The sequence below is a fragment of the Microcaecilia unicolor genome, chromosome 9 (genome assembly GCF_901765095.1).
Source record: "Microcaecilia unicolor chromosome 9, aMicUni1.1, whole genome shotgun sequence".
Classification (NCBI taxonomy): domain Eukaryota; kingdom Metazoa; phylum Chordata; class Amphibia; order Gymnophiona; family Siphonopidae; genus Microcaecilia; species Microcaecilia unicolor.
In genome coordinates this window covers 163,235,336-163,262,389 of record NC_044039.1, presented here as the reverse complement: position 1 = coordinate 163,262,389, position 27,054 = coordinate 163,235,336, and the positions used below count along the sequence as shown (strand labels likewise).

The 27,054-nt window shown below is 41.3% G+C and overlaps 1 protein-coding gene across 1 annotated transcript; it reads right to left on the bottom strand.

Annotated features, from left to right (window-relative positions):
• On the bottom strand, positions 1–27,048 carry DMAC2L (distal membrane arm assembly complex 2 like). Its single transcript, XM_030215339.1, has 5 exons — positions 26,953–27,048; positions 20,764–20,876; positions 3,953–4,161; positions 3,152–3,323; positions 1–2,125 (listed from the first exon to the last, which is right to left on the bottom strand). The coding sequence occupies exons 2-5, from the start codon at positions 20,865–20,867 to the stop codon at positions 2,011–2,013; spliced, it is 600 nt and encodes a 199-aa protein (XP_030071199.1). The 5' UTR covers positions 20,868–20,876; positions 26,953–27,048; the 3' UTR covers positions 1–2,010.
• Between the last annotated feature and the right edge of the window lie 6 nt (positions 27,049–27,054).

Genomic DNA, 27,054 nt, shown 5'->3' with positions numbered 1-27,054 from the left:
CCCCCACATTAAGAACTTGTTAGCACTTAACATGCTTTAGTAAAAGGGCCCCAAAGTGACTTGCCACTCGTTCTGACCTTGAGCAAGAGCAGGCTTTGAACCCTGGTTTCAGGTTGCGCCATCTCTCACTCCATTACTTTAACCACTAGGCATACCTCCCTAATTAAAATAATCTTAGTGCAGTATTGCACAGAGAAAAGTCTCCTTTATCTTATCCAGATATAATCATGTATTTAAAGAAAAAAAATACCAAGTTCAACACAGCTAGACTCTACTAACCCTCAGAGAGGATATTATCATGCTGGCACCACAACGTGATCAACTGCAGGCCAGACATACATCCTGCAGTAACCCAGCCGAGCCAAAACACAGAGAAAATTCTTTATCCATTTCATATTGTGATGCACTTTCTCCCAGGTCACATCGCTTTAGATTATTGTACGGTATTAAATCTCATACACTGGAATTTTCAGCCATTGTGTGTTTTAAAATAAATCTTCAATAATGTGTCTTACTGAATCCGCAGCACTACCTCAAGCCTTTGATTGGTTAAATTCCAGAACACTGTATAAATAAAACCAAGGGCAGTGGATGGGGGTGGGAAGGGGCAAACAAACCCACCTTCATCACTGATGCCCCAAGCTGACTAGTTCCTGATGCTATTTAAGGCAAAAAGTTGGTCCAGCAATATGTCCACCCCACTCCACTGGCCATGAATAAAACAGACTAATACTTTACACCCCGAATGCGAGGTCTTGGCATTGAATTGCTCTCTATATCTGATGTTGCACCAGCATACAGTAAAACCAAAATGGATAAAATAGAGAGCAATTAACTTTAAACCTTAGCTCACCTACTTGTCTTTTATTATAGTCAACAGAAGTCCCCAGTAGTGTATTAACAAGAGAGATTTAGCATTAACAAGCATTTCCAGGACTCTTGTTTTAAAATAATTAAAATGTCAAAATAAGTTCCACGGGAATCTTAACATATGGCAGATTCTTCAATGAATTACAAAGAAATAGAATATTAAAAGGTCAGGATCAAGAATATAAGGAAGGAAAACGAATGGAGCAGTAGTTCCCCCCTCCCCCTCTTTTGAGCTGAACCTTCTCCAACCTTTGCTCCATCTTGAATCATTACTCTGGGTAGCTAGCAAAGATCACACCTATGGCCTCAAGAAAGCATTTTTCTGCACATCAGATTTAGTGCTCATTGCTGGAGCACCCAAGTGATTGCCAGTAAGTGGTTCTCATATTCTAAAATAGAATGTCCACTTGGCAGTGCACCATTTTGGGATAAAAAGTTACTTAATCATTCCATTTAAACAGCATGCTGAAGACAGGCTAGCGTTGCGACTTGGAGCAAGAGAGTCCCTCACCACTGCTTTTTGGGTATGAACTTGTGAGGTTCAAGTTCAACCCTGTCTGGTAAATAAGATATGTAGAATAATTCCCTTCTGTTTTGAGGGGTACCTATCTCTGTTTCATAACATCAGATAGTCTACTACAGGCAAAATTTTGAGTTTGCCCTTGACACTTTCATTTTGCAAGGTTCCTGTCATTCTCAGACCTGTATTAAAGTACATACATTAGGCAAAAAGAACAACGTATAATCAGTGTCCAAGAACCACTCCAAACTGCAGATATATACAATTGTTGAAATGGAGAGAAAGCCACAAGTCTGATACCTTTATATCTCACCACTACACCTCACACACATCCAAATAAAGGAGCTTTCTACCAGATATCAGCTCAGTTACTATTTATCTTGCAGCAGCAGTTCAGATGGATTCTTCTCTCTTCTCCATCATTTCTCTCACACTGTTGCAGTTGAGAAGTAGCTGAATGGTGAAGGATCCCACAGCAGGTTACAGAGCACATTAACACCCTTCATTTTTTTTTCCTCTTCCCTAGCAGTGTGGAACATAAACAGCGTGGAAGGATTTTTTTTTTTTCTCCAGCAAGGCAAACCAATGTCAGGCCTGAGCCTGGTTTTCAAAGACCACTTTTAGTCCAGGTCTAACTCTAATTTTAGTGATGGCCTTGCTGTCCTGAGGATTTCAAGAGTTGTTTCTTTGTCTTTCAATCCTGGAAGGTTGCTCAGAGATAAATACTCAAGGCTCCTGCAAACAATTAGCAAATGCACACCCTTAGCACAATTTTCAATCAAAACAGAAGGGTAAGAAAAATTATAGAAGCACTTGTCTCCCCCCAACTAGGCCTGGAAGCTCAAGAGAAAGTACTGTGCACAGCTACTTGGAAGACTGGAGACCAGTGGCGTTCCTAGGGTGGTTTACTTCTCAGAAATTAAATGAAAATTAGGACAGTAAAAGGAAGTTCTAACTGCTTTACAGAGAGCAACACTGCTAAGTGCCACAGCTATACCCGGTTTTCTTTTTTCTTTCTTACGTTTGTACCCTGTGCTTTCCCACTCATGGCAGGCTCAATGTGGCTTACATGGGGCAATGGAGGGTTAAGTGACTTGCCCAGAGTCACAAGGAGCTGCCTGTGCCTGAAGTGGGAATTGAACTCAGTTCCTCAGGACACAAGTCCACCACCCTAACCACTAGCAACATTCCATATAGAAGTCGGCCTTGCGGATCACCAATGTGGCCGCGCAGGCTTCTGCTTCTGTGAGTCTGACGTCCTGCACGTACGTGCAGGACGTCAGACTCACAGAAACAGAAGCCTGCGCAGCCTTCTACATGGAATGTTGCTAGTGGAATAGCAACATTCCATGTAGAATCTCCAATAGTAGCAACATTCCATGTAGAATCTCCAATAGTATCTATTTTATTTTTGTTACATTTGTACCCTGCGCTTTCCCACTCATGGCAGGCTCAATGTGGCTTACATGGGGCAATGGAGGGTTAAGTGACTTGCCCAGAGTCACAAGGAGCTGCCTGTGCCTGCAGTGGGAATCGAACCCAGTTCCCCAGGACCAAAGTCCACCACTCTAACCACTAGGCCACTCCTCCCTTTACAAGCCAGTTTCCAGCAGGGCTTGCATCATTCATTCCACACCCTTCTCTGCTCCTTTTTGAGCATCTGGCATATACTGTGCACTACTGGTAGCATTTTTCTTTATATTCAAGATGAAATAAAGAAAAGTGCCCCAGCCCTCGCACTGGGAACACATTATCACATACTTGAGCTTGTTCAGTGCTATGATGCCTCTGTCTGTCACGTTCCCACAGGAAATGATTTCCATGCGCAGCAGAGTCTGCTGGAGATTCACAGTCTTGCTTAACTGCTCCAGGCACGCATCTTCGATGTAGATACACTTACACAGTTTAATTTCTTGTACATGCTCGAGCCCATCTAAAATGGAGAACAAGTATCGGTGCCAGCTTCAACCCTATTAGCTGCAGTAGCGGCCTCATCACATTACAGTGTATTCAGGACAGGGATCCCAGCACATGGGTTTCCATTCAGAACTAATTATGCTATTGCATGTTTAGGCTTTATGGATGATTCAAGCCTTTCTAGCCAAATCTGATTACTACTACTGTTCAAATAGCTTTATTTTCTTAAAAGACTGTAATAAATAGAAATAAATCAAAACAAAGAAAAGGATACATTTTTGATGAACTTTTGAAGGTAACCCTTCTTTTTCAGATCAGAAATGAGCAAATGATGGCATACATATTCTGATATATGCCCTCATTTGCTCGTTTCTGATCTAAAGAAGGGTTGCCTTTAAAAAGCTCATCAAAATAATGTATTTAGTCCAATAAAAAAGGTATCTTATTTTATTTGTTTTATTTCTGTTTGTTACCTTTAAAAGTGGACTAACATGGCTACCCTACCACTTAAAAGACCGGCAATTCACAGTCAACTGTTCAACATCCTCTTCCCATCCAATTATTATATATTGAGGAGGCCTGAGTATTTTAAGACAGGTTTAATCTCCCTATCTTAGAAACCTGGAAGGCTGGAATTTTGGTTACCTAGATATTCAAACCCCCGATGCATGATACAGGAGTCCGTAGCATCAATTGCTTGGATCTTATATTTTCCTAAAGGACCTGTGGGGAGTCCATTATAGTCCTGCTGCCACCTATCCAATCCCTGGTAACGCACTCGTGCTCCACAACGTAAGAGCCATTCAGATGCTGCTCTGTCAGGGCCAACATCCTTTATACGTTCGTAGTCCACCCTAGTGATATTGGGGGGGGAAAAAAAAGGTTTAGTTCTCTCTTAATATACAATATGGTACAAGAGAAAATAATCTGTTCATAATTTAGACAGAGAGACAATATTGGCAAGTTACACCAGTCTATTTGCCCATTGTAGTATGGGCTAGGGGTGGAGTAACCTAATGGTTAGTGCAGTGGGATAAGAACCTAGGGAACTGAGTTCAATTCCTACTGTAGCTCCTTGTGACCCTAGGCAAGTCACTTAACCCACCACCTCCCCAGGTACAAAAGCGTACATTAGGAGAAAGTACCTGTATATAATAAATGTAAACAGCTTTGGTTATCCCACAAAAAGGTAGCGTAACAAATCTTTCCTGTAGCAAACGTGTTATGACAGATCTCACAGTAGGCTGTCTGTTTAGGATAGTTTCTCCCATGCTGTGCCTATGCTAGAGCCCTTTGAAAGTGTATTAAAGGGGTCCCAGGAGCCGGCAGTGGGGACCTCTGTTAGACATTGTAATGGATACACCAAGCTGCACACTGATTGCAAATGTGTTTACATGTATTATAGCTGCTGTTCTCTAAAAACGTTTCATGGCAACCATACAATCATTAAAAAAAAATTAACAGCAACAAGGAAAGTTTCCTACATAATCATTGGTTTTTTTTAGGAGGGAAAACAGTGCAGGATCTGGGATTTGTTCCTCCTACCAGTAAGTGGAAACAGAAGAACACACAGCCAAAAAAGCTCTCTCTGCCTATGTGTGTTCACATCCACCTTACTTTTGAGTTCTTCTCAAGAACTTTTTTTTTTTTTTTTTAGTGAACAATTTAATGAAACACATGTGACAACTATTTTGCTGGCTTTTCCATATCTTCCAATAATTAAGACACTATTTTGACCATGTAGCTGCAGGCCATTTCCTTGGCTATAAAGGGCTTCAGGCTTGTACTGATGCTGTTCTTCAATGAAAGGCCCTTGAGCCCTCCTAGGACCACCTGGCACCTTTTTCCAAATCGCAGTTCTAGGCACTTTGTGGCAGAAGGGAACATAAAAGGCAGTGTTGGACCTTACATCAGGGGTGAGACTGGCAGACGCTGGGGCACAAGCTGTAAGGTCTTGTGCTGCATTTTACTTAATAGTTTATTTAAAATTTGCTATACTGCTTAACTTTACAAGAAAGAACTCGGTGGTGTACAATACAAAATTTAAAAAGAAATTAACAAAGAACTCCACTGTTAAAATAGAAAAGAAACACTTCCTTTCATTTTGTGGCAGTGGCTAAAAGGAAAGTAAGAGTGATACTAGGCTCAGGTGGAAAGGAAACAGAGAGGTGAGTCAGGAAGAGATACTGGACAGAGGAGAAGGGACAGTGGAATAAAGGAGGGGAAGAGTCAGGGGGAATCTAAACATGAAGTGGAAAAGAAAGGGAGCTGCTGGAAAAGGGGAATGGAAGAAACAGCGGGGAAAATGCCGATGAGAACGGAGGGTAGGGGGAGCAAAGGGAGGGAAGAGAGAACGGGTAAGGATCATGGATTTAACAAACCACCTTTCTGTGGTACAACCAAAACTGTTTACATATATTATAAGCAGGAAATGCTGCACATGGATGGAGAGGAAGAGAAGGAAAGATGGGAGGAGATACACATGGATGGATGGGAAGGGAGGAGAAGATGGAAAAAGAGAGGCAGGAAATAGAAGAATGCTGAATGTGAAAGATCAGTGTCAAAGATGGATGTAGGATAGGAGCTGAAAAGGAGGAGAGAAAAGAAATAGTAAATGGACAGGAGGACCTGGAAACAAAGATTAAGAGCACAAACAGAGGGAAGCAGAACTTGGAATGAGATGATCAGAAAAATAAAACCAAACAACAAAGGTAGGAAAAATTATTTATTTTCAGTTTAATGACTGATACGACAGTTCTGATAATTTATAGCTACTGTCTTTATATTTTGCACTGTATAGGAGGAAATGCATTTCTTTCTGGGGATGAACGGCATACAGAATCTGCCACCTTAGGGTTTCATGTTAATTTTTGCCTACATTAGTATTTTTAGTTTGTGGTCACTTGTATTTCAAGAGTCTATTGTTGTTCTGCATGTGTGGCTAAAGTTGGGTGTACCAGTGGGGATAGATGTCAGCATACTTTAGTTGGAGTTGTGGCCCCACAAAGGGAGATATGTCAGCTCTGCTGTACTGAATCTGCCTTGAGCAATGGGAAGCTCATACATGTAATTTCCAAGATCACTAGCTGCCACCTAACAAATAAGAAATAATTTTCACAATTCAGATCTGATTGCACTTGAAATTAGACATTTGATTACAGCTTTTGTCATAGAAGCTGAGGCACTCCCTAAACTTGCTGTGGCCCCTAAAAAACGTTAAATGCTTCCTTACCTGCTCTGATACCACCCTCTGGGTCGTTAAGCCTCAGTGGTCCTGCTAAAGGAACTGCTCTTGTAGCTACTCCAAAAATTGCTGCAGGTCTTTTAGAAGCAGGTAACTATACAAATGATGATTCACTGTGTTCAGCAAAACTTTTATTCACAGGCAAGCTTGAGTACTTCTCTTCATTACAAACAAGACATGGTGGTTGGCAGCATTCTAACATAAGCTGTGAACTGTAATAAGCGTGCTGAGACAGCTCCTGTGCAGACAGTAATGGCAACAGACACCCCATGACAATGTATGCCCAAAAAGTCTAGCTCAAGAGTGTTTCTGCCTAATCTTAACTCTATCATAAGAGCATCTTGTGATAATGACTAAACTGCTAAGCATGGTATACCCAGCCTATAACTGAAATCCTATTCTGAAATTTCTCCAACTGCACCCCCATACGCTTACTGCTGCTGGCTGCCAGGGACACAACAACAATGAAGAAAAAAGGAGTTTGATTTGGCTAGTGATAGGAAACGAAACTCCTCTGGCTATTTTTTTTTGTTTCTGTCACTACCTGCTGGATGAAAGACCAAATTTGCAGGGTGTGGGCTTGTGAGGGTGGAACATCTAGAGTGTTTACAGTTTGGGCTTCCATTTGGAGGGACTTTAATTTGAAAAGGCAGGATCCTTACGGGCACACTGTGCTATTGATAGCTGCAGCGACACAAAGGAGGTGGCTGGTGCTGTTGACAGTTCAAAACAACCTGTGTGCTGTGCTCAAGGTTTGCTGAAATAAAATCCCAACAAAGAGAAGCCCTACTTCCACTTACATACAGACCCTGAAAGAGACAGATGTGCCCTCACCAAAGATGATTTCAGCACTCCATGGCTGATATGTCTCCATGTAGCTTTTAAAACTACACAGCTTCCTCTTGTATACCAAGTGTAATCTCGCTCAACAGGGAACAACTACAACATATCCTTTTCTCTTTTCACTCACTGGTCTCTTCTTTTGCTGGGGCACTGGTGATTACTTGGTGGCCTTGGGGTTGTGTAACCCTTTTACACCAAGTGAGAAGAGGACTTTCACTTCAAGCATAAAGGAAGTCTGCTTTAGAAGGGAACAGCCCATCTCACTGTCAGGGGTTGTGACTGCAGCAGATGACAAGACTATTTTCTAATCGCCCTAGCAAGAGACCGACCCACCATTCTAATTATTCTGTCCTTTTTTTTTTTTTTTTTTTAATTGAAACAGTTTTATTAAAACAATGAACAACAATACACAAATTTTCACCTTACAAAACCAAAGCAAATAGAGACCAGAAAAAAAATGCAAAGAAAAACATATTAAGGTAGCTTAAATTCTACAGCAAATAATAATAAATCTAGCTAAATAAAAATACATTTATCTCACACCTTTTCAATAGTGTCTCAAGGTGAGTTACATTCAGGTACACTAAGTACTTAGGAGTGGCCTAATGGTTAGATCAATCCAGAGAGTTTTGGGTTGTGTCCCTCTACCAGCAGGTGGAGATAGAGAGAACCTCCGAGGTTTGCTATATGTGGACCTGTGCAGCCAGCTGAACATCAGTATGAACGATACCAAAGCAGTGGAATGGAAACAATAGAAAACTCTCCTGACATTGTCAGACCAATTGTCCAACATACTTCCACCACTTCTATATTTATTTATTTTATTTTTTTAAATCAAACGAAGGAACATTCAGAACAACGAAAACCCGAAAAAACTAACCAACCAAAACAAAACCGCAGACAGTAAATCCAGTAAAAAAAAGTCTCTTACCTTTTTTTTTCAGTCAGGAGACAAAGGAAATACCCGATCAGGCCAACAGCCCCGGGCGACGGAGGAAAGGTAGGGGGAGACTGGGAGGGACCTGGCACCACCAGGTGTACACCACAAGCTGCAAACAGCCACTCAACCCCTGTCTGTGCTAAACTAGGCCCAAAGGACACCGGTAGCCAGATCAAACCAGAGCTGCACAGAGATGTCCCTCCACCTGCTAGAAAGAGAGAATACTGAGGTTCAGCTGGCTGCACAGGTCCACATCTAGCAAACCTTGGAGGTTCTCTCTGTCTCCACCTGCTGGTAGAGGGACACAACCCACAAGTCTCTGGATTGATCTGTGGGACGCCATGGAATTTAAGATTGTGAGCCCTCTAGGAACAGATAAAGTACCTATATATATAATATGTACAGCGCTGCATGCGTCTAGTCATAGAAATGATTAGTAGTAAGGGGACTGATGCAGAAAACTACTGTGAGCAGCAACACTCGGTTAACAAGGGTTATGTAGAAACGGATTCTGCATGGGAGTTAAACTGCACGGTATACATTGGCGTACAGTTCTTTAAAATAAATGTTCAGTAGTCTATTAGCAATTCTGCTCTGACACAGAGGCAGCAGAAGTATTGGCTTACTCTAAACCCCCCCAATGCTCCAATCAACTCTTTTTCTGCATTGGCACCAATCCCTGGAAATCTAGCAGCCCCCTAACCCACTCCCCAACATTAAAAATTGTTAGATTCTTGATATGCTGCCTTTCAATGGTGCAATCAAAGCGGTTCACATAGTCTTTGTTTATTCCAAACTTACTAAACCGCTTTAACTGGCAAGCAGGGCAAAACGGTTTACTCTTCTAAACATCCCAAACAAAATAGAAAAAGAAAAGAACCACAATATATGAAAGGAAAGAACACATATCATTCAAATAAGGTTAAACAAAAAATAGATATATACTTTCAGGAAAAATGGGGCCAAAACCAGTCATTCCAGCATTCAGGAGTTTGTAATTGAATACCAAGGCTTCAGTAATGATTTAAAAGTTTTTAAAAGAGGTCTCACTGCACAAGGACAAAGGCATACAATTCTCTGTCCCTGGTGGGCTGACAATCTACGTTATCCTGTTCACACACTGCGGAAGGGGGACATTTTGCAACGAGCTGCAGCTTACTGTCATGTTTTAAATGCAGCAGTAATTTGTATGCCAACTGTGAAATTAACAACAAAATGTACTGTGTCTATACAGTAATTTTCACAGTAGATGCTGCACACTGAGCCATCAGTTACAGCTCTAACTTTGTGGCTTTCTGCATCAGTCCCTAAGTTTCTACCTACTGCAATGGAGGATTAAGCAACTTGTCCAAGATGACAAGGGCCGGAAGTTCTAACCACTAGGCTGATCCTCCACTCTAATATCTCTATATAAAAAGCAACACCAACGTTCTATGAAGCCTCCAGCCGGAAGTGTGAAGGGGGCGAGATATCCGGTTTCCCTATGAGTGTCTGCCCCGCCCTCTCTGTAACACAGTCAGTGAAGGAAAACAGCAGAGCCCGAAATCAAATTGCTGGCTCTGTAAGGACTCAGAGGGGGGGGAGGAGAGAGGCCAGAGGGCAGGGACACAAACACTCCCACATGCACACAGAAGAAAACATTGCTAGCCCCCATTTCATTTGCATCAGAAACGGGGCTTTTTTACTAGTAATTAAATAAAAACATTTTAGCTCTAAGCAGCTTACAACATAAATACAACATACGTGAGAAACAACCACAAATATCGATTGCACAGCTTTAAAAACATCCCAAGTATAAAAACAGTAGGATCAAAGTACTTAGCAAATAACCAGGTTTTTAGTAAATTTCCTGTTCTCTTTTAACCTTTATTAGTAAAGCCTTCTAATATTCTGGTGCAACGCCTCTAAATTTTTTATTAGCACACAATGTAGTACCTGAAGCTGAAGGAAGTTGTAACTAAGCAAAATAGATATTCTGAGAAGACTGTGTCATAGTACAAAGTTGCAAATAATTAGTTAAGTAAGGAGGACATGATCCATTCAAAATCGTAAAAATAACAGAAGCTTAAGTTCTATCCTAGCCATTAGAGAAAGCCAATGAAGCAATGTAATCTCAAGAATGCTACGGGCCTATCAAATGTAATTTTTCATAAAATCTTTACTGCTGCATTTTGCAGCAATTGTAATCTAACCAAAAAAGTCTTAGAAAGTGTAAGGTAAAGAATGTTACAATAGCCCTTGATAAAACAGCAGCTTGGACTACCTCCAACTGAAAAAAAATTAGATACTTGAAAACTTTTTTTTTTGTTACTTTTATGTATGCTTCTTCACAGGGCTCTAGGAGAAGGATGTACTTGCAATAAGTGCTCCAGTGAAGCTTTTCCTCTTCAGATCTGTGTTGACTATTATGAGCAAGAGACGAGTAAAGACCCATGGGCTACCCTGCCTCAACCCCAATGATGGGGCAGGTGACCCTGGAGTAATTTTGGGTTTCTGTGGGTCCATCATCTGAGCTTTTTCGCCTTTACTGGAAGCTTCAGGCAGCAGTGGTAACGGGGTCTCCTTGATCCCCCCATGCCATGCACAGCAAGGCCACAACCTGGAAACAGATTCACACCGGAGTAGGGCTCGAACATGCTGCCCCAGGCGGGGGTGGAGCTCAATGAGCAAAGGGGACTATGGGCTACGAGGTCCTGACCTCGAATGAAGAACCACTGCTGCAGTCCGTGTGCAATCTTTTCAGGGTTAGGAGTAAGACTGCATCTAGTTCTCAGGAGCCGGGCATGTGAGAGATCAGCTGTGTTGACACTTGAATCACTGTGCAATGTAATTAGCTCCATGCAATCCTCTTTGATGGTTCTAACAAGGCAGAACACTACTGATATTGCTGTAGTTTCTGATGCTGTCCTAACCCAAGCTCAGGTCACTGCAAAAAAGACCTTAGAAATTGATTCTTTAAAGACAGACTACGGAAGGCTAAGAAGGGGCTGCAGTAAAAGGACAGGAACTATACCCATCACAGGTTGGGAGTACCTGGAAAATCAAATTAGAAGATTTAACTCAAGACTTTTGAACTTTCCTAAGACTCCTCTTATTTTTCCTACTGATATATTAAAAAAAAATATTTGAGGTACTGAAGATGCCAGTGGACTCACTGCCTCCCATAATTAAAGCCAAATATATTTTGGGCCTTAATTAATCTGATAATCAGGGCCCAAGGGAGGAGGTTATGAATCAGACATCATTTTTGGAATCCTCGTTGGAAGTTGTTACCAAAAGGTCTATGATAGTGGTCTCCTTTGCTCTGGAATCAGACCACAATACAGTGTTGAAGTTTTCTTTAAGATATTTAGATGTTCTTTTTTTTTTTTTTTTTTTTTGGGGGGGGGGGGGGGTCTAAAGTGATTTTGCCCAGCACTATCCCCGCCTCCCAACCACTAACCCCACCTCCCACCACTGGCTCTGCCACCTAAACTCGGCTAAGCTCCCAAGGATACATTCCTTCTGAACAGGATTCCTTTATGTTTATACCACGCGTGTTTGAATTCTGTTACCGTTTTCATCTCCACCACCTCCCGCGGGAGGGCATTCCAAGTACCTACCACTCTCTCCGTGAAAAAGTACTTCCTGACATTTTTCCTGAGTCTGCCCCCCTTCAATCTCATTTCATGTCCTCTCGTTCTACCGCCTTCGCATCTCTGGAAAAGATTCATTTGCGGATTAATACCTTTCAAATATTTGATCGTCTGTATCATATCACCCCTGTTTCTTCTTTCCTCCAGAGTATACATGCTCAGGTCCGCAAGTCTCCCCTCATACGTCTTGTAACACAAATCCCATACCATTCTCGTAGCTTTCCTTTGCACCGCTTCACTCAGTTTCTCAGTCGCCTGTGCGGAACTGTGTCAAAGGATTTGCTAAAATCCAAGTATACCACATCTAGCGACCCTTCCACGTCCAACTGCTTGGTCACTCAGTCAAAGAAATCAGATTTGTCTGACACAACCTGCCTCTAGTGAAGCCATACTGCCTCAGGTCCTGCAGTCCATTCGATTCGAGAGACCTCACGATCCTTCGTTTTAGAAGCATTTCCATTACTCACCACAGAGGTCAGACTGACAGGTCTGTAATTCCCAGCCTCCTCCTTCTGTTCTTGTGCAGAGGGACCACATCTTCCCTTCTCCAGTCCTCTGGGACCACTCCAGCCCCTAAGGAAGCATTGAAGAGGTCAGACAGCGGAGCCACCAGAACTTCTCAGAGTTCCATGAGCACCCTCACATGTATCCCATCAGACTCCATCACTTTGTCTACTTTTAGTTTAGCTAACTCCTCAAGAACACAGTCTTCTGTGAATTGGTCCTGGTCTACCATACATCCATCCCCATTTGCATTTGTTTTCTGTGGTCTTTCCCCCCAGCCTTTCATCCATGAACACAGAACAGAAATAATTGTTAAGCAGTTCAGCTTTATCCTTATCAGCTTCTACATATTTTTCCCCCTCAGCTTTGAGCCTTACAATGTTATTTTGGCACTTTCTCCTGTCACTTATATATCTGAAAAACATCTTGTCCCCCAATTTTACCATATCGGCTATCTTTTCTTCCATTTGTCTCTCTGCTTTCCTGACAGCTTTTCTAATTTCTCTTACCTTTTAGAAGTATTTTTGCCTGTCGTCCTCTTTCTGAGTCCTCTATTTCTGAATGCTTTTTTTGGCAAGGATATGTTATAGAAATCTACATAACTAAGCAAGCATCTTGATAACATTGTGAAAGCTTATATTGGAAACCTAGACAAGATTTGAATTCCAAGGTCTATTGGACCACAACCTGTTCCTTAATCCTACACTTGTACGAAAGCTCAGAGTCACATGATCACTAAGGCAGGGCATTCTATTTCAGGTACCAGACTAAATGGAAGAATCCCAGCATATATTATATTGTCCTGTATATTGCTGGTGCCTTATGAAAGATAACATTTGTATTAAAAATGCTAGCTGAGATAATATTTAACCATCTCTCTGACCTCATGTGCAACTTTCTTAAAATCAATCACCTTACTTTCTAATTCTTCCTACTTTCTTACTCATCTATATGTTACAACTTTGCCTTACCCCTCACTACCAATTATAACGTTCTAGTACATATTGTGTTGTCATTGCAAGTAGTATACCATGCCATACTTTGTATTGTTGTTTGAATATTTTTACTGCTCTAATTGCCTACTGCTCATGTTTGATCTATTCTTACTGTACATCGCCTTGAGTGAATTCCTTCAAAAAGGCGGTAAATAAATCCTAATAAATAAATAAATAGCTAAGTGATAATCAACCCTTATCAAACACTCTCCTGTGTTTTTAATCTACAAAGCCTATTCAAGTATCCATAAGCTCCTATAACCAGCAAGAACTATAGGTGTTTGAAAGACTTTGATAGTGCCATGTTTCAAAGTTGGCTAACTAAACCCATTTGTGTGTCTGCTACTGACACATGCAGTACATATATACAAACAAACAGATTTTCAAAAGCCATTTCCATAGGTAAAGGGGGAAATGGGATAGGATTTGGTATACCACCTTTCTGTGGTTACAATCAAAGTGGTTCACATATTATATATAGGTACTTATTTTGTACCTGGTGCAATGGAGGGTTAAGTGACTTGCTCAGAGTCACAAGCAGCTGCAGTGGGAACTGAACCTCAGTTCTCAGGATGCTGCACTAACCAATAGGCTGCTCCTCTACTCTCAGTGCTACCAGCTGAGATGGGCTTTCACAAAACTGTCCATCCTGAATGTAGGCAAAGGCATGTGTATAACGGCATTTCATAGTTACTGTTACCTGCTGTATGGTGAGGCCTTTCTGAGAGAGAGAGAAAGTATAGAGTTTAGAACCACACACATACTTTTGAAATTTCAATAGCATACGTTTCTTTTTTTGTCAGAAAAAGCATCAGCACAAATGAGCAGGTGCAAATGTGTGTAGATACTTTTGCTTTGAAAATCCTGTAAAGTCTGCAAAATGTAAACATATGTGCACACTTTTCACCAACCTAAGCAATTAGAAAAGTAGATCACAATATTTGTCACTAAGGGCCTCTTTTACAAAGCCACACTAGCGATTCCCGTGTGGCAAATGAGAGGAAGCCCATTCAATTCCTATGGGCTTCCTCTTATTTGCCGCACGGGAATCATTAGTGAGGCTTTGTAATTGATGTAACACAGTGGTGAATCATGTCTCAAGCATAGTAAAGCAGTCTTGTTTTAATCTTGAGGCTAAGGATTAGTGGCATTTCTGTTTCAGAGATTTGGTGGCTTATGCATGCGAGTGGATCCAACAACTCCATTTCAGTAACGGCTGCAAAGTAACATCTGTGGACTTAGAGCCAAAGAAAGCCAGAGCCCATATACTATAAATGCTTAATAAGGCTCCAGAAGCTACCAGAGCTGTGAGATATTACCAGCCTGAAAACACTGGGGGACACTCTCCCCCTAAAAATGGCAGGGCCCAAGCTGTGGGGCTGAAGGCTGCCAAGAGGAAGGTTTCTGGAGAAAGACTTGATCAATTTGGGGTTTTTACCTTACTTCTCAAAGTGAGGTGGCATTTCTAGTCCCTGTTTATTCTATTTGAAAGCAGTACCCTACAAAACAAAATTTACTAGCAAGGGTGATAAGGGAATCTGTGAAACAGAAAGGCCAGGCCTAACCTCTTACTCCTGGCTCATATAACAGCTGTGTGTGCCAGCCCTGAGGAGGAAATGTTTGAGAAAAACATCAGAGGCCAAAACAGATCACTGAGAGGGGAAGGCTCACCTCCAACCCTCTGCCACTAACAAAAGAGTGACCAGTATAACTGATTCAATCATTAACAGCACAAAATGAAGCCTGCAAGGCAAAACCTCAGATAGCAAAACATGCTGTAAATTATTTATACTCATTTTATAGCCCCATAACAAGCTACTAGTGAATACTACCTTAAGGCAATCGTTCACCTTGCCCTAGCTTCTACTTCTGCCTCTGAAGACATGCTGTACCATGAAAACAAACTACAATTTGTGGAAAATAAAGCCCCCTCTGCCTAGGCCCCTCATACTCTTGTAGTGCAGGATACAAATCAACATCCTTAGATTCACTGTGATTCATTCTTTCACCTGTCACCTGCACTAATAGAAATTGTTTGGAGTTCTTTGCTTGTAAATGGGGGAAGGCAACTACACTTGCAAACTTTCTAAAAAGACATTTTATTTATATTTATACATCATTTTATTCTCTCCTTTACAAAATCAGCAGTACTGTAAATAACATAAAAAAAAAGAAAGCATGGGAGTTTCAAAGAATGGAGGATTCCAAGAAGGCAGAAGTGTGCTAAGTCCATCTGATCTGCTTTTACCTTTCTTGTAGTATTTCATTATTATGGGCAAGCATAAGGGGAGGCAGTTGCCGCATCTCTCTCAGCCAGCGACTGCAGCTTCGCACCTTCATGTAGCTCAATTGATGTTCTCATGAGCAGATTGGGACCTCAACCACAAGGATCGAGAAGTGACCTGTTGGAGACTCCTAAGTATTAGCAGAACCTAGTCTCCCATGCATCAGATGTTACCCTTAGCCCTGATCTTCCAGTTCCTCCACCACAGCTTTATGTGCAGAGTTCAACAGTCCCGGCATCCTTTGCATCTACATTGGAAGGAGCCAAAGGTTCTTAAGGATGAGAAAGGAGACTAGCTTGGAGGACGCGGCAGTTGGAAACTTAGTGATGACAACAGCAGCTGCTGCTGTTGAACCAGGTGAAGGTTTAGTGACAACAAGAATCTTCTGTGTCCCAACAGGTACAGTTGATGGCTGTGGTGACAACAGGAGAAGGCGGAACTCTTAACATAACTTGTTACCTTCATGCTTACAAACCCACCCCACGGTGGATACTTTAGATGCAATTTGGGAACCCATAGCTGACCTGGCCAAAGCTTCAGTGTGTTGTCCCAAAATTTAACTTTGGTACAATCGCAAGCTGAAAAGATCTCAGCAGAACTGGAAAAAGGTGGTTAGCTATGTAGCTAAATTTTTTTTTATCATTTTTATTAGGTTCAGCACACACAATGACAAACTTTAGGAAAATCAGCATAAAATTTGAACCAACAATTTGAAAACCACAGTAAGCCCTCCCACCCAACCTTACACCCCCTTCCCTCCCCTTATGGCGCTGTGAGACAACCCATCAGTCAACGGTGAATCAGGCATTGAGAAGGCGATGTCTGGTCAATGGTTTAAGTGATGACCAAAAAATGCTCCCATATGACAAAAATGCTTTCCCAACACAGAATCCATATCAGAAAATACTCGACGCTCCAATGAGGCTTGTTGAATGTCAAGGATCTCCACTGTGCGAGTGTAGGTGGATCTGCAGACAGACAATCACTGTTGCAAAGTGAAAGAAAGCAAGGGCTGGGCACTAAGGGCATAAAGACGCAAAAGATCTCGAGGAATCCACAACCCTAAATATTGTTGCATAGCATAGCATCATACGCCCAAGTCAAAAAGGAAATTCTCCTCCCAGCTCCACTGAACTAAATCATGTAAGGGAAGAGCTAAAGATTTATGGAGTTTAAGAGAAAGACCTGAAAAGAAACCAAACTTATCTATTGAGGTTAACAGCCGGGGCAAAGAAACTTGCGGGCTTGAAAGCGTTGCAATTATATCATCAATATAAATCAGGATCTTTAAGGGAGTTATACCAAGCTGAAGGCCCATAATACCCGGATCAGAATTTATCATTCGCAAAAGAAGCTCTTAATAAGTGGCGTGGAGGAGTGGCCTAGTCGTTAGGGTGGTGGACTTTGGTCCTGGGGAACTGAGGAACTGAGTTCGATTCCCACTTCAGGCACAGGCAGCTCCTTGTGACTCTGGGCAAGTCACTTAACCCTTCATTGCCCCAGGTACAAATAAGTACCTGTATACCATATGTAAGCCGCATTGAGCCTGCCATGAGTGGGAAAGCGTGGGGTACAAATGTAACAAAAAAAATAAATAAAAGCCAAAAAGCAAGGGTGACAAAGGACAGCCCTGGCAAGTACCACGTTCAATTGGAAATGGCTCTGTTCGAACACCATTCACCAAAACTGCAGCATGTGGAATGGAATAAAGAGCATGAAGGGCTTGACAGAACCAACCCAACACACCCACATAGCGCAAAATGTAAAACAAGTCCAATTAACGCAATCAAAAGACTTTTCAGCATCTAACCCCACCAACATACCAGGCTCCCAATCCAATTGAGCTGTCGACATCGCAAGCAACTCCTTACAGTCATTCACCACAGAGTGCCATCCAGGGTCAAACCCAACTTGATATTCCCCTATCAACGATGGTAGCAAAAGCGCCAAACGATTAGAAAGAATTCGGGCCAAAAGCTTGATAGCCACATTAAGAAACGAGATCGTCCTGTAAGAGTCACACTGGGTATGCAGTTTACATGGTTTAGGTATAAGAGAGATAAGCGCATCATTGGCCCTAAGAGGAAACAAACCTTGATGGATACCAGCCTTGCAAAGGGCCAATTAACTTAATCGAAAGCATTTAAAAAAGTGTTGGCAAAAAACCATCCGGTCCCAGTACAGTCTGATGTTTCAACTGTTTAATTAATACCTAACAATTTCTTTCGCATATAATAGCGCTTTTAAACAAGTTCAGTCGGCGGAGATAAGCACAGGTATCTCTAGAGTCCTCCAAGTAGTCTGTAATCTGTGGACCAGTATTGTCAGGTGGTGCCACATAAAAACTCTGAAAATAGTCAAATTTTAGATGCAATCTCTTGGGGTTTAGTCACAACCTGCTCAAATGAGTACAAACTAACAATATAACATGAGCCCTGACACTGCTTAGTCACTTGTGCTAAAAGGCGGCCCCGGTTCGTTCCCATAACGATAATATTGAGATTTACGATAAAAAAAGCATTTCCTTTTCCTCTCATGAATAAGTGCATTTAATGCAGCCTGAGTGGCCAAAAATGCCTCCTCAGTGTCTCGAGAAGAATAATGTATGCGGGCCTGCTTTGCTAGAGAAAGTTTCTTTTCAAGATGAACGATACACTGGGCAATACGCTTCGTACGGGTTGCTACATAAGCAGTATCACCACGCAGTACAACTTTTGCAGTTTCCAAAAACAAAAAAGGGGTCATCCTGATGTTGTGCATTAAAATTAAGAAATTCCTACCACTTTTGAGACAAATAAGTCTGGAAGTCCTTCTCATCATGTAAAAAAAGCAGGAATTCTCCACCCACTGAGAGCTCGGGCTGCCCACCTCAAATCAAGCTGCAGCCAAATAAGAGAATGGTCTGAGACCTCCATCGGATCAATCTCCGCCCTCTGCACCCGAGCGAACGGGGACTGGGACAGTAAAAGGTAGTCAATGCGGGACTGCGTGTGATGAACTCGAGAAAAAAAGGAAATAGTCCCATTCGGTTGGGTGCAGAAGGCAAGAAGGGTCAACCAAGCCCAGCGCAGAACACAGATAAGGGCCACCCCAAGCAGAACTCTGCTCCATGGATGCCACCCTCCCACAAGATCGATCCAAGTCACCAGCATGAAGAGATCTCATGCACCCAAAGTGGCCAATTCTACGAGTAGATAAAAGGGAACCCTGTCATAATTAACATGCAGTAAAATATGTCTGCCCCTGGCATCTTTACACACCAATTTCACCTCATCAAGCAGATTTTTCTGAACACAGCTACCCCAGCTTTGTTCTGGGTCAATGAGAAGTATACACCTCACCAGTCCAGCCCTGTCACAATTTAAAGTGTTCTGTTTAGCAAAGTCAGGATTTTCTTTCTTTTAACAGGAGACGAAATTCCTGATACATTCCAAGAAATAAGTTTCAAAGAACCGATAGTACCACTAAAGAAAGTCCCAAAAGAGCCCGTTACGTTCGGTACTGGCCCCCCAGGGTCCCAGCCACACCCCCAAGAGGCCAACATAACAAGACCATAAAAACACAAACCAGAAATATCCTCAAGCAAAGCACCCACCAGTTTCCACGCATAATCAACACACACATACTATTACAACCCAAATGCAGACACACAGAGCCATAACCATCCGTACCCACTCTACACCCATCCCCTCCACCCTACTGTGTAGCTAACTTAAAGAAGGATAAAAATGACAAAGTCCATTTAAACTGTGTTCATTAATGACTTAATATTAGAGGAAAAACAGAGGGGTCCTTTTACTAAAGTGCGCTGAAAAATGGCCTGAGGTAGTGTAGGCGCATGTTTGGGCACGCGCAGAATCATTTTTCAGTGCACCTGCAAAAAAATGCCATTTTAAGTTTTTGGCAAAAATGGACTTGTGACAAAATGAAAATTGCTGCGCGTCCATTTTGGGTCTGAGACCTTACTGCCAGCCATTGACCTAGCAGTAATGACCTACGCGCGTCCAAAAATAAAAATTATTTTTCAGATGTGCGCCAAAAATGAAAATACCGCAGGAGCCACGCAGTAACTCTATTTTGGTGCATGTTAGGCGCAGATGCTTACGCGGCTTAGTAAAAGGGCTCCAGCGACTTCAGAGAACATGCTTAAAATAAACAATTTCCATATATTGAAATTTTTCTTTGCGCCAGTTTTATTTCCCTATCAGAGATGTTTTGTTAATATTTGAGGGAAATTTTGGGGATCCCAGAGGCTAATCTGACACCTTGTTCAAAGGTTTACTATTTGCCATCAAAAAAATCTAAAAAGCCGCAACATGAAGAGCAGTAACAGGCAACATAAACTGTGGGTTTGGAGAATATAACATTTTTTGGAGCCTTCTGGGTCTGAGTCAATGGTGACCTCTACTTTAATGGTTACCTTAGCTTTACCCACTGATTGGGCCTAGTTATTAAAATTTTACTTTAAAAAACATTGGAAGTTTTTCAATGAAAGTGTGAATTTTTCCTGATGTTTCTAGGGAAACTCAAAAGAAACAGAAGCAGTTTGTTACTACACCCTTCAACTGGGGGGGGGGGGGGGGTCTGTTTCTTCTTAAATTTCCCTGCCAGTGTGTGGTTAACTTAAATTCTCAAAGTATATTTTCTTTGCTCCTTCTCAGTTGCTGGCTTTTTGGCCACCAAGAGGTTAACTGTTACAGGGTCTTAGGATAACTGTTCTTTTTGGATTAGGTTGTCAGCTTGGATGGCCACCATGAAAGACTTTTTTGAACCTTGGAATTCTCTCTACTGGTAGGACTATAGGGAGATATACAAAGAAGGAAAATAAAATCCTCATATTTGCCATTAGCTCATGTTTTGCTCCCTCAGCTCTGTTACTGTACAAGTGTTTTGCTTCATGTATTATTTTGAAATTGCATAAATACATTTGTAAAAAGCCCTAGAACCCATCACAGAAACATTTTCATCAATACACTGCTAGAAAGCCTTGCCTAGAATAGGAATTCTTACTTGTTAAAAACAGCATTCAGCCAGGCCCAAAAATGCCGGTATCCACCTGAAGATGGTTTCTGTATACTAAGCAGTGGCTGCACAAACCTCGCAAATAACAACATCACAGGTTTCTGAAAAGAGAACAATTACATATTGGCAGCTGAAATAGAAATGCCAACAAGGAGCATTGCAAAAGTTCATTCACCCATTATTTAAGCTTTTTTGTTAAACAAAATAAAATAAAACAATTGAGTTCCTTGGACCCATACAAGTGTATATTCCTTCCTATACTAGGCCTGTAATACGGCCCTGCTAGCCGCCAGCTTTCCTAGCCTTGCTGTCTTCAGCATATTTTCAGTTTCTTCCTGCAGCTGTGCATGTAAGTTACAGTGCTTTCTCAGTAAATGGAAAGTACATGTTACATGTCAAGGTGACAGGAGGAACTGAGGCTATGCAGTCCATATATGGCAGATACAATTGGATATAACCTTGTTGGTGATGAGAGACTGAGGACTCTGCAGGTCCAAGATGTTCAAACGGAAATATGTGTTCAGAGAAGGACACCATGTGTTTTATAAAATTTACTTGCTTGCTACATGGTTTTGGCACGCTGCGAGCACACTTTACAGATAAGGAATTAGCCAATTGCCACAAAGTGTGCATGTGAACACAAGTAGGAGAAGATGGTAGAATACAGGAAATTAAATAGTTTAACCTACTTAAACAATGTCAGGGATTCAGTTTCCACTCTTTGGAAAATCCAATGAATAAAATAAATTTTTGGAAACTTTACTCAGTAAGCCTGTTATTTTATGAAACAGGAGGAAAACCTCAAGAAGCACCTTCATATGCTCTTTATGGCAAATAGAAGGGCTAAGGCTTCTTCATCATAGGAAAAAACCTCCTGGATTTATTTAATTTGCATATTCAAAAATTATTTACAACATCATTGGTATATAGAACTCATTCCGATGTTACACAAAAAAGTACTTAGCTTTTTTACGCCAAACGCCTCGATGGCTCCTTCATTTGACTGTTAAGACCGTGGTCAACGTGAGCTCTCGTTTCGCCACTGCTGTCTCAAAACCTCCGGTCTAAAAATCTATCAAAAGAAAAAAAAAATCTGAACGGAAAGTAAGCAGATTTAAAAAAGTTTTGCCCGATGTCTTAGAGGTTAAGTGGCTCATTCAGTTTTTTTTCTTTTGACAGATTTTTAGACCGGAGGTTTTGAGACAGCAGCGGCGAAACGAGAGCTCACGTCGACCACGGTCTTAACAGTCAAATGAAGGAGCCATCGAGGTGTTTGGCATAAAAAAGCTAAGTACTTTTTTGTATAACATCGGAATTAGTTCTATATATCAATGATGTTGTAAATAATTTTTGAATATGCAAATTAAATAAATCCAGGAGGTTTTTTCCTATGATGAAGAAGCCCTAGCCCTTCTATTTGCCATAAAGAGCATATGAAGGTGCTTCTTGAGGTTTTCCTCCTGTTTCATAAAATAACAGGCTTACTGAGTAAAGTTTCCAAAAATCTATTTTATTCATTGGATTTTCAAAATACAGGAAATTGCCATTTTTGTATATTACTATATTGTGTGATGGAAGGAAACAGGAAAATCCATATATGACCATAAGTTAGTTTAGGAGAAATCACATGATTTGGGAGAAATAAAACTTACAACTGTATATATGTGATGGCTAAAAGTTTTTGCTGAGCAGTTTTGTTATTCAGTCTATGCGTCTGGCTACTGGGTGACAACCTGCTCCAGAGAGAACAATTATTTTGTATTGGCTTAGTGAGATACCAATAAAGATTTTTATTGGTTGCGCCTATATCTAAGTCTGATTGTCTCTCTTATTCCAGCCTCTAGGGCTGATGTGTTTTCCCCTCCCCAGGGGCAAGGGACAGGATTACACACAAGCCAACCACTGGGCCAGGCTACAAATCGACCTGAATGAAAATTAGCCTTCAAGTAGTTTTTGCATCTATAGCTTATGCTCTTTCAACTGCATCAAAAACAGTAATTCGTTTGGGTATGTTTAGATTGAAGAAGGAAAACCATACAGGTGCCATTCTTCCTCCGCACACACAGATAAGTACAAAGCTGCCAAGTTATTTAGGACCCCTTTTACTAAGAGCTAAAGTGGATAGCTGACACACAAAACTCAGAGCACTATATTTCAAATATGCTGACTTTAGCAAAATGAGGGAGTACCCGAAGAAAGAGCTGATGGGAGGGGTAGACGTAGGAGAAGTGGAAGGCAGTGGAGCCAAGCTGAAAGAAGCTAATGTGGCACCAAACCTTTATGCAAGGAAAGTAAACAAAAGCAAGAGAAAAAGGATCTATATGGTTCTCCAAACAGTTGGTTGATGATAAAGTCAAAAGAGGCAGCGTTCAAGGAATACAGAAGAACGCAACAAGAGAAACATAGAAAAGATTACCAGGTAAAACTCAAAAGAATTGAAGCTGGAAATACAGCTAGTGAAAGCACAGGCAAAAGAAAAAAAGGCTAAAGATGTTAAGAGAGATGACTTTTTTTTTTCAGATATGTTGGAGAAAGGAGAAAGGCTAGAAATGGAATTGTAAGACTTAAAGTTGCTGACTTCCACTATGTGGAGTAATGAGGAAAAAGCAGACATGCTAAATACTTCTGTTCTATGTTTATAGAGGAAAATCCTGGAGAACTGTAATTGACTGCCACAGAAAAAATCCTGAAAAATAAATCTGATCGATTTCTTTGACTGGCGAGACCATAGTATTGGATAAAACGACATGCGCTGGATGTACTTGGATTTCAGCAAAGCCTTTAATACAGTTTCTCACAGGAGGCTTATAATAAGCAGAGTGGGATGAAGTCAGAATGCAAAGTGGAGAATTGGATTGGAAACTGGTTGACAGGCAACAGAGGGTGGTAGAAAATGGAACCTGCCCAGAGAAAAGGTAGGTGCACAGTGGAGTGCCTCTGAGATCTGTACTGGGGCTGATTCTATTCAGTATGTTTGTGAGTGACATTGCTGAAGGTTTAGAAGGAAAAATTTGCCTTTTTGCAGATGACGCGAAGATTACCAACAGAGTGGACACCCCGGAGGGAAAAAAAAAACCATGAGAGCACATTTACAAGAATTAAAAGAATGGTCTAGAGCAGGACCACATTCTCTGGAATTTGTTGCCAGAGAATGTGGTAAAGGCGTATAGCTTAACGGAGTTAAAAAAAAACAGGTTTGGATGGTTTCCTAAAGGAAAAGTCCAAAGACCATTATTAAATGGACTTGGGGAAAGTCCACTATTTCTGGGATAAGCAGTATAAAATGTTTTGTACTTTTTGGGGATCTTGCCAGGTATTTGTGACCTGGATTGGCCACTGTTGGAAACAGGATGCTGGGCTTGACGGACCTTTGGTCTTTCCCAGTATGGCAATACTTATGTACTTATGACCTTCTAAAAACCTTGGCGGTTTGGATCCCGCAATCTCTTAATTTGGACTCTCTGGCAGACTCTTAAAATTGAGTGTGTGCGTAGGCTTGGCACTAAGAGAAATGAAGAAGCCTAAAAAGCACCACACGTGGACGAGCAACAACATTTTGTGCATAAACAAGACATTCTGCAGACTTTGCGACAACCAAAGAGTCCTTTGCTTTCATGACTATACAGCAAAAGTGTTGAGTCAGAGCAAGGCCTTTGCTCCCTTATGCACAAAGCTATATGAGCAGATTTCCAGTGCTTTATGTTGGATTTATTGGTGCTAACTATTGTTTGGAACTTTGTCGATTTTGACCCCTTGCTTCTGGTGATTTTTTTTAGATTGTAAGCTCATTGAGCAGGGACTGTCCCTCTATGTTAAATTGTACAGCGCTGCGTAACCCTAGTAGTGCTTTAGAAATGTTAAGTAGTAGTAGTAGTAGTTATTGTCAAAGGCATTACTTCAGCCCCATTGGAAGATGGACTACTTATTAGTTTGAAGGGAGACATTAGTAGTACTGCAACCCGGCCTGATTTGAAGGGACTTTTTATCAGTCAGAATAATCCACTTTCTGCTACTGCAGTTGCTGAAAACCTTTTTAACTGTGCTGGATTAATGACTCAGAAATGCACTCACATGAGTGACAAGTCATTTTCAAAAATTTAGTTTTACTAAAAGCAAAGTAGATTGAATTGTAGAGCAAGAAAGTTGTTGAAATAAAAACATTAATGCATTCAATGTAGTATTATATTATGCAATAACTTTTTTTTTTTTACTTTCACTTAAGCAAATTATTTTAATGTGTTCTTCACAGGACTTTTTCTTAAGTATTAAAATATAGCACTTTGAATAATACTGGTCACTGGTGAGGCACCACTTGGAATACTGTGTTCCGTTTTGGAGACCATATCTTGCTTTAAAAGATGAAGTGATTCAGAGAAAAGCAATAAAAATGATATGGGGTTTGCACCAAAAGATGTATAAGAGACTTGATCCGAATATATATACCCTAGATCAGGGGTGGGCAACCACGGTCCTCAAGGGCCACAACCCAGTCAGGTTTTCAAGATTTCCACAATGAATATGCACGAGATCGATTTGCATATACTGCTTCCTTTATATGCAAATAGATCTCATGCACATTCATTGTGGAAATCTTGAAAACCTGAATGGTTGTGGCCCTCGAGGACCGTGTTTGCCCATCCCAGCCCTAGATGAAACAAAAAATATCCTCCTGTGGGAGGTGATGGAGACAAAAATGGTAATGGAATTCACTTACTACCATCTGTGTCCCAATTGTGGCTAGACAGATATAGGTGGGCTAAAGTGGGCTTCAACGGCGATTTCAGTAGTTGAAAATTAAGCCAATGCTGGGAAGACTTTTATAGTTTATGCACTGAAAATGGCAAGGCCAGATATGATCTATCATATACTATGAGTTAATCTTGTTGGGCTCACTGGATGGACCAAGGTATTTATCTACCATCATGTACTATGCTACTATGGGACTCATTTTCAAAGCACTTAGTAAGTTCCACAGGTTACTATGGAACTTTGTGTAAGTCTAAGTGCTTTGAAAATACACCTCAATGCCACTAAAAAGGCTTCCTCCTGGAAGTGGGTAAGTTGGCAGCTCTTTAAGTACAAAGTATGAAGGCATATTTTGGTTTTCTAACCAAAAATCTGTATTCAATACTGATGTAAAAAAAACAAACTAGAAAGTTTGCTATTGAAAACTGACTCCTAAAAGGGTATCACAAACATACACATGATAAAGGGATAGTGGAAAGCAGTACCAAGACAACGTAAACATGCTCAGGATAGAGCTACAGAACTCAACCATGTTCAGGATATGCTAGAGAACAGCAGTAGAAAAAAAATTGTGAGGTTGCAGGGGTGCAAACAATCCATCTATCTTTCTACTTTCTAGAAGCAGTGCAAAGGTGATGCACACAAAAAAAAAGGGGGGGGGGGGGGACCAGATAAAGGCAGCACAACCCAACAACACTGCAAGTCACTGGGTAGCTGTGTTGGCATCAACAGCCTACAACTCCCCAGAAACAAAGCAGGTCCAAACTAGGTGACACTGTTCAGCAAGGTCACAAGATCAAAGCAATCGGATTTCCAGTAACAGGCTAATCGGTTTTGGTAGTCACTTGGATTAACGCAAGGATTCTCAACCCAATTCTCAGGATGCACCTTGCCACTCAAGTTTTCAGGCCACCTAAGATGAATACGTATGACATAAATCTGCATGCAAACCCATCCTCCGCATCGCTAGATGTGTCTGGAGGACTAGGTTAAGAACATCTGGATTAGTGCAAATCCTGGTGTTAGGCTTATGAATTGAATTAAACCAGTAGTTCTTAAGCCAGTTTTCAGGACGCATCCAGACACAGGTTTTTAGGATACCACGGTGAATATACCCGAGGTAGATTTGTATGCAAATTTTGCATACCTACTCATTGTGGATATCTGGAAAAGCTGTTTCCTAAGGTTTGGACTGAGAACCAGGAACGAATAAAACAAGAACTGAGAGTTAGATAAGGCATCTGCCACCTCCACCTCCACTCCACGACTACCAGCTGGGTTATATATCCTCACAATATGAACAGTGATCTGTAGGTAGACTAGATAAGCCGTTTGGTCACTTGTCTACCGTCACCTACTACGTTACAGTGTACCATTTTACAAATTCAGTAGGACAACATACAAACTCGCCCTGTTTCTGGTGTGCATTACCTGGTGAAGGATGGGTAGGAAAAACCACGGCACGGCAGGCACCTAGGCTACAGACTCACCAGGCTTCCGCTTCAGCCTTTGACCTTGCGGTTCCGCGCTCTC

Bases quoted from the DNA above. Each gene is read 5' to 3' on its own strand.
- DMAC2L (XM_030215339.1), bottom strand. From the start codon at position 20,867: ATGTTGTTATTTGCGAGGTTTGTGCAGCCACTGCTTAGTATACAGAAA. The intron at 4,162-20,763 runs GTAAGAATTCCT...CAATATCACTAG, and splicing joins CTGAATGCTGTTTTTAACAA to GGTGGACTACGAACGTATAA. The intron at 2,126-3,151 runs GTATGTGATAAT...AATTGTTTGCAG, and splicing joins ATAGCACTGAACAAGCTCAA to GAGCCTTGAGTATTTATCTC.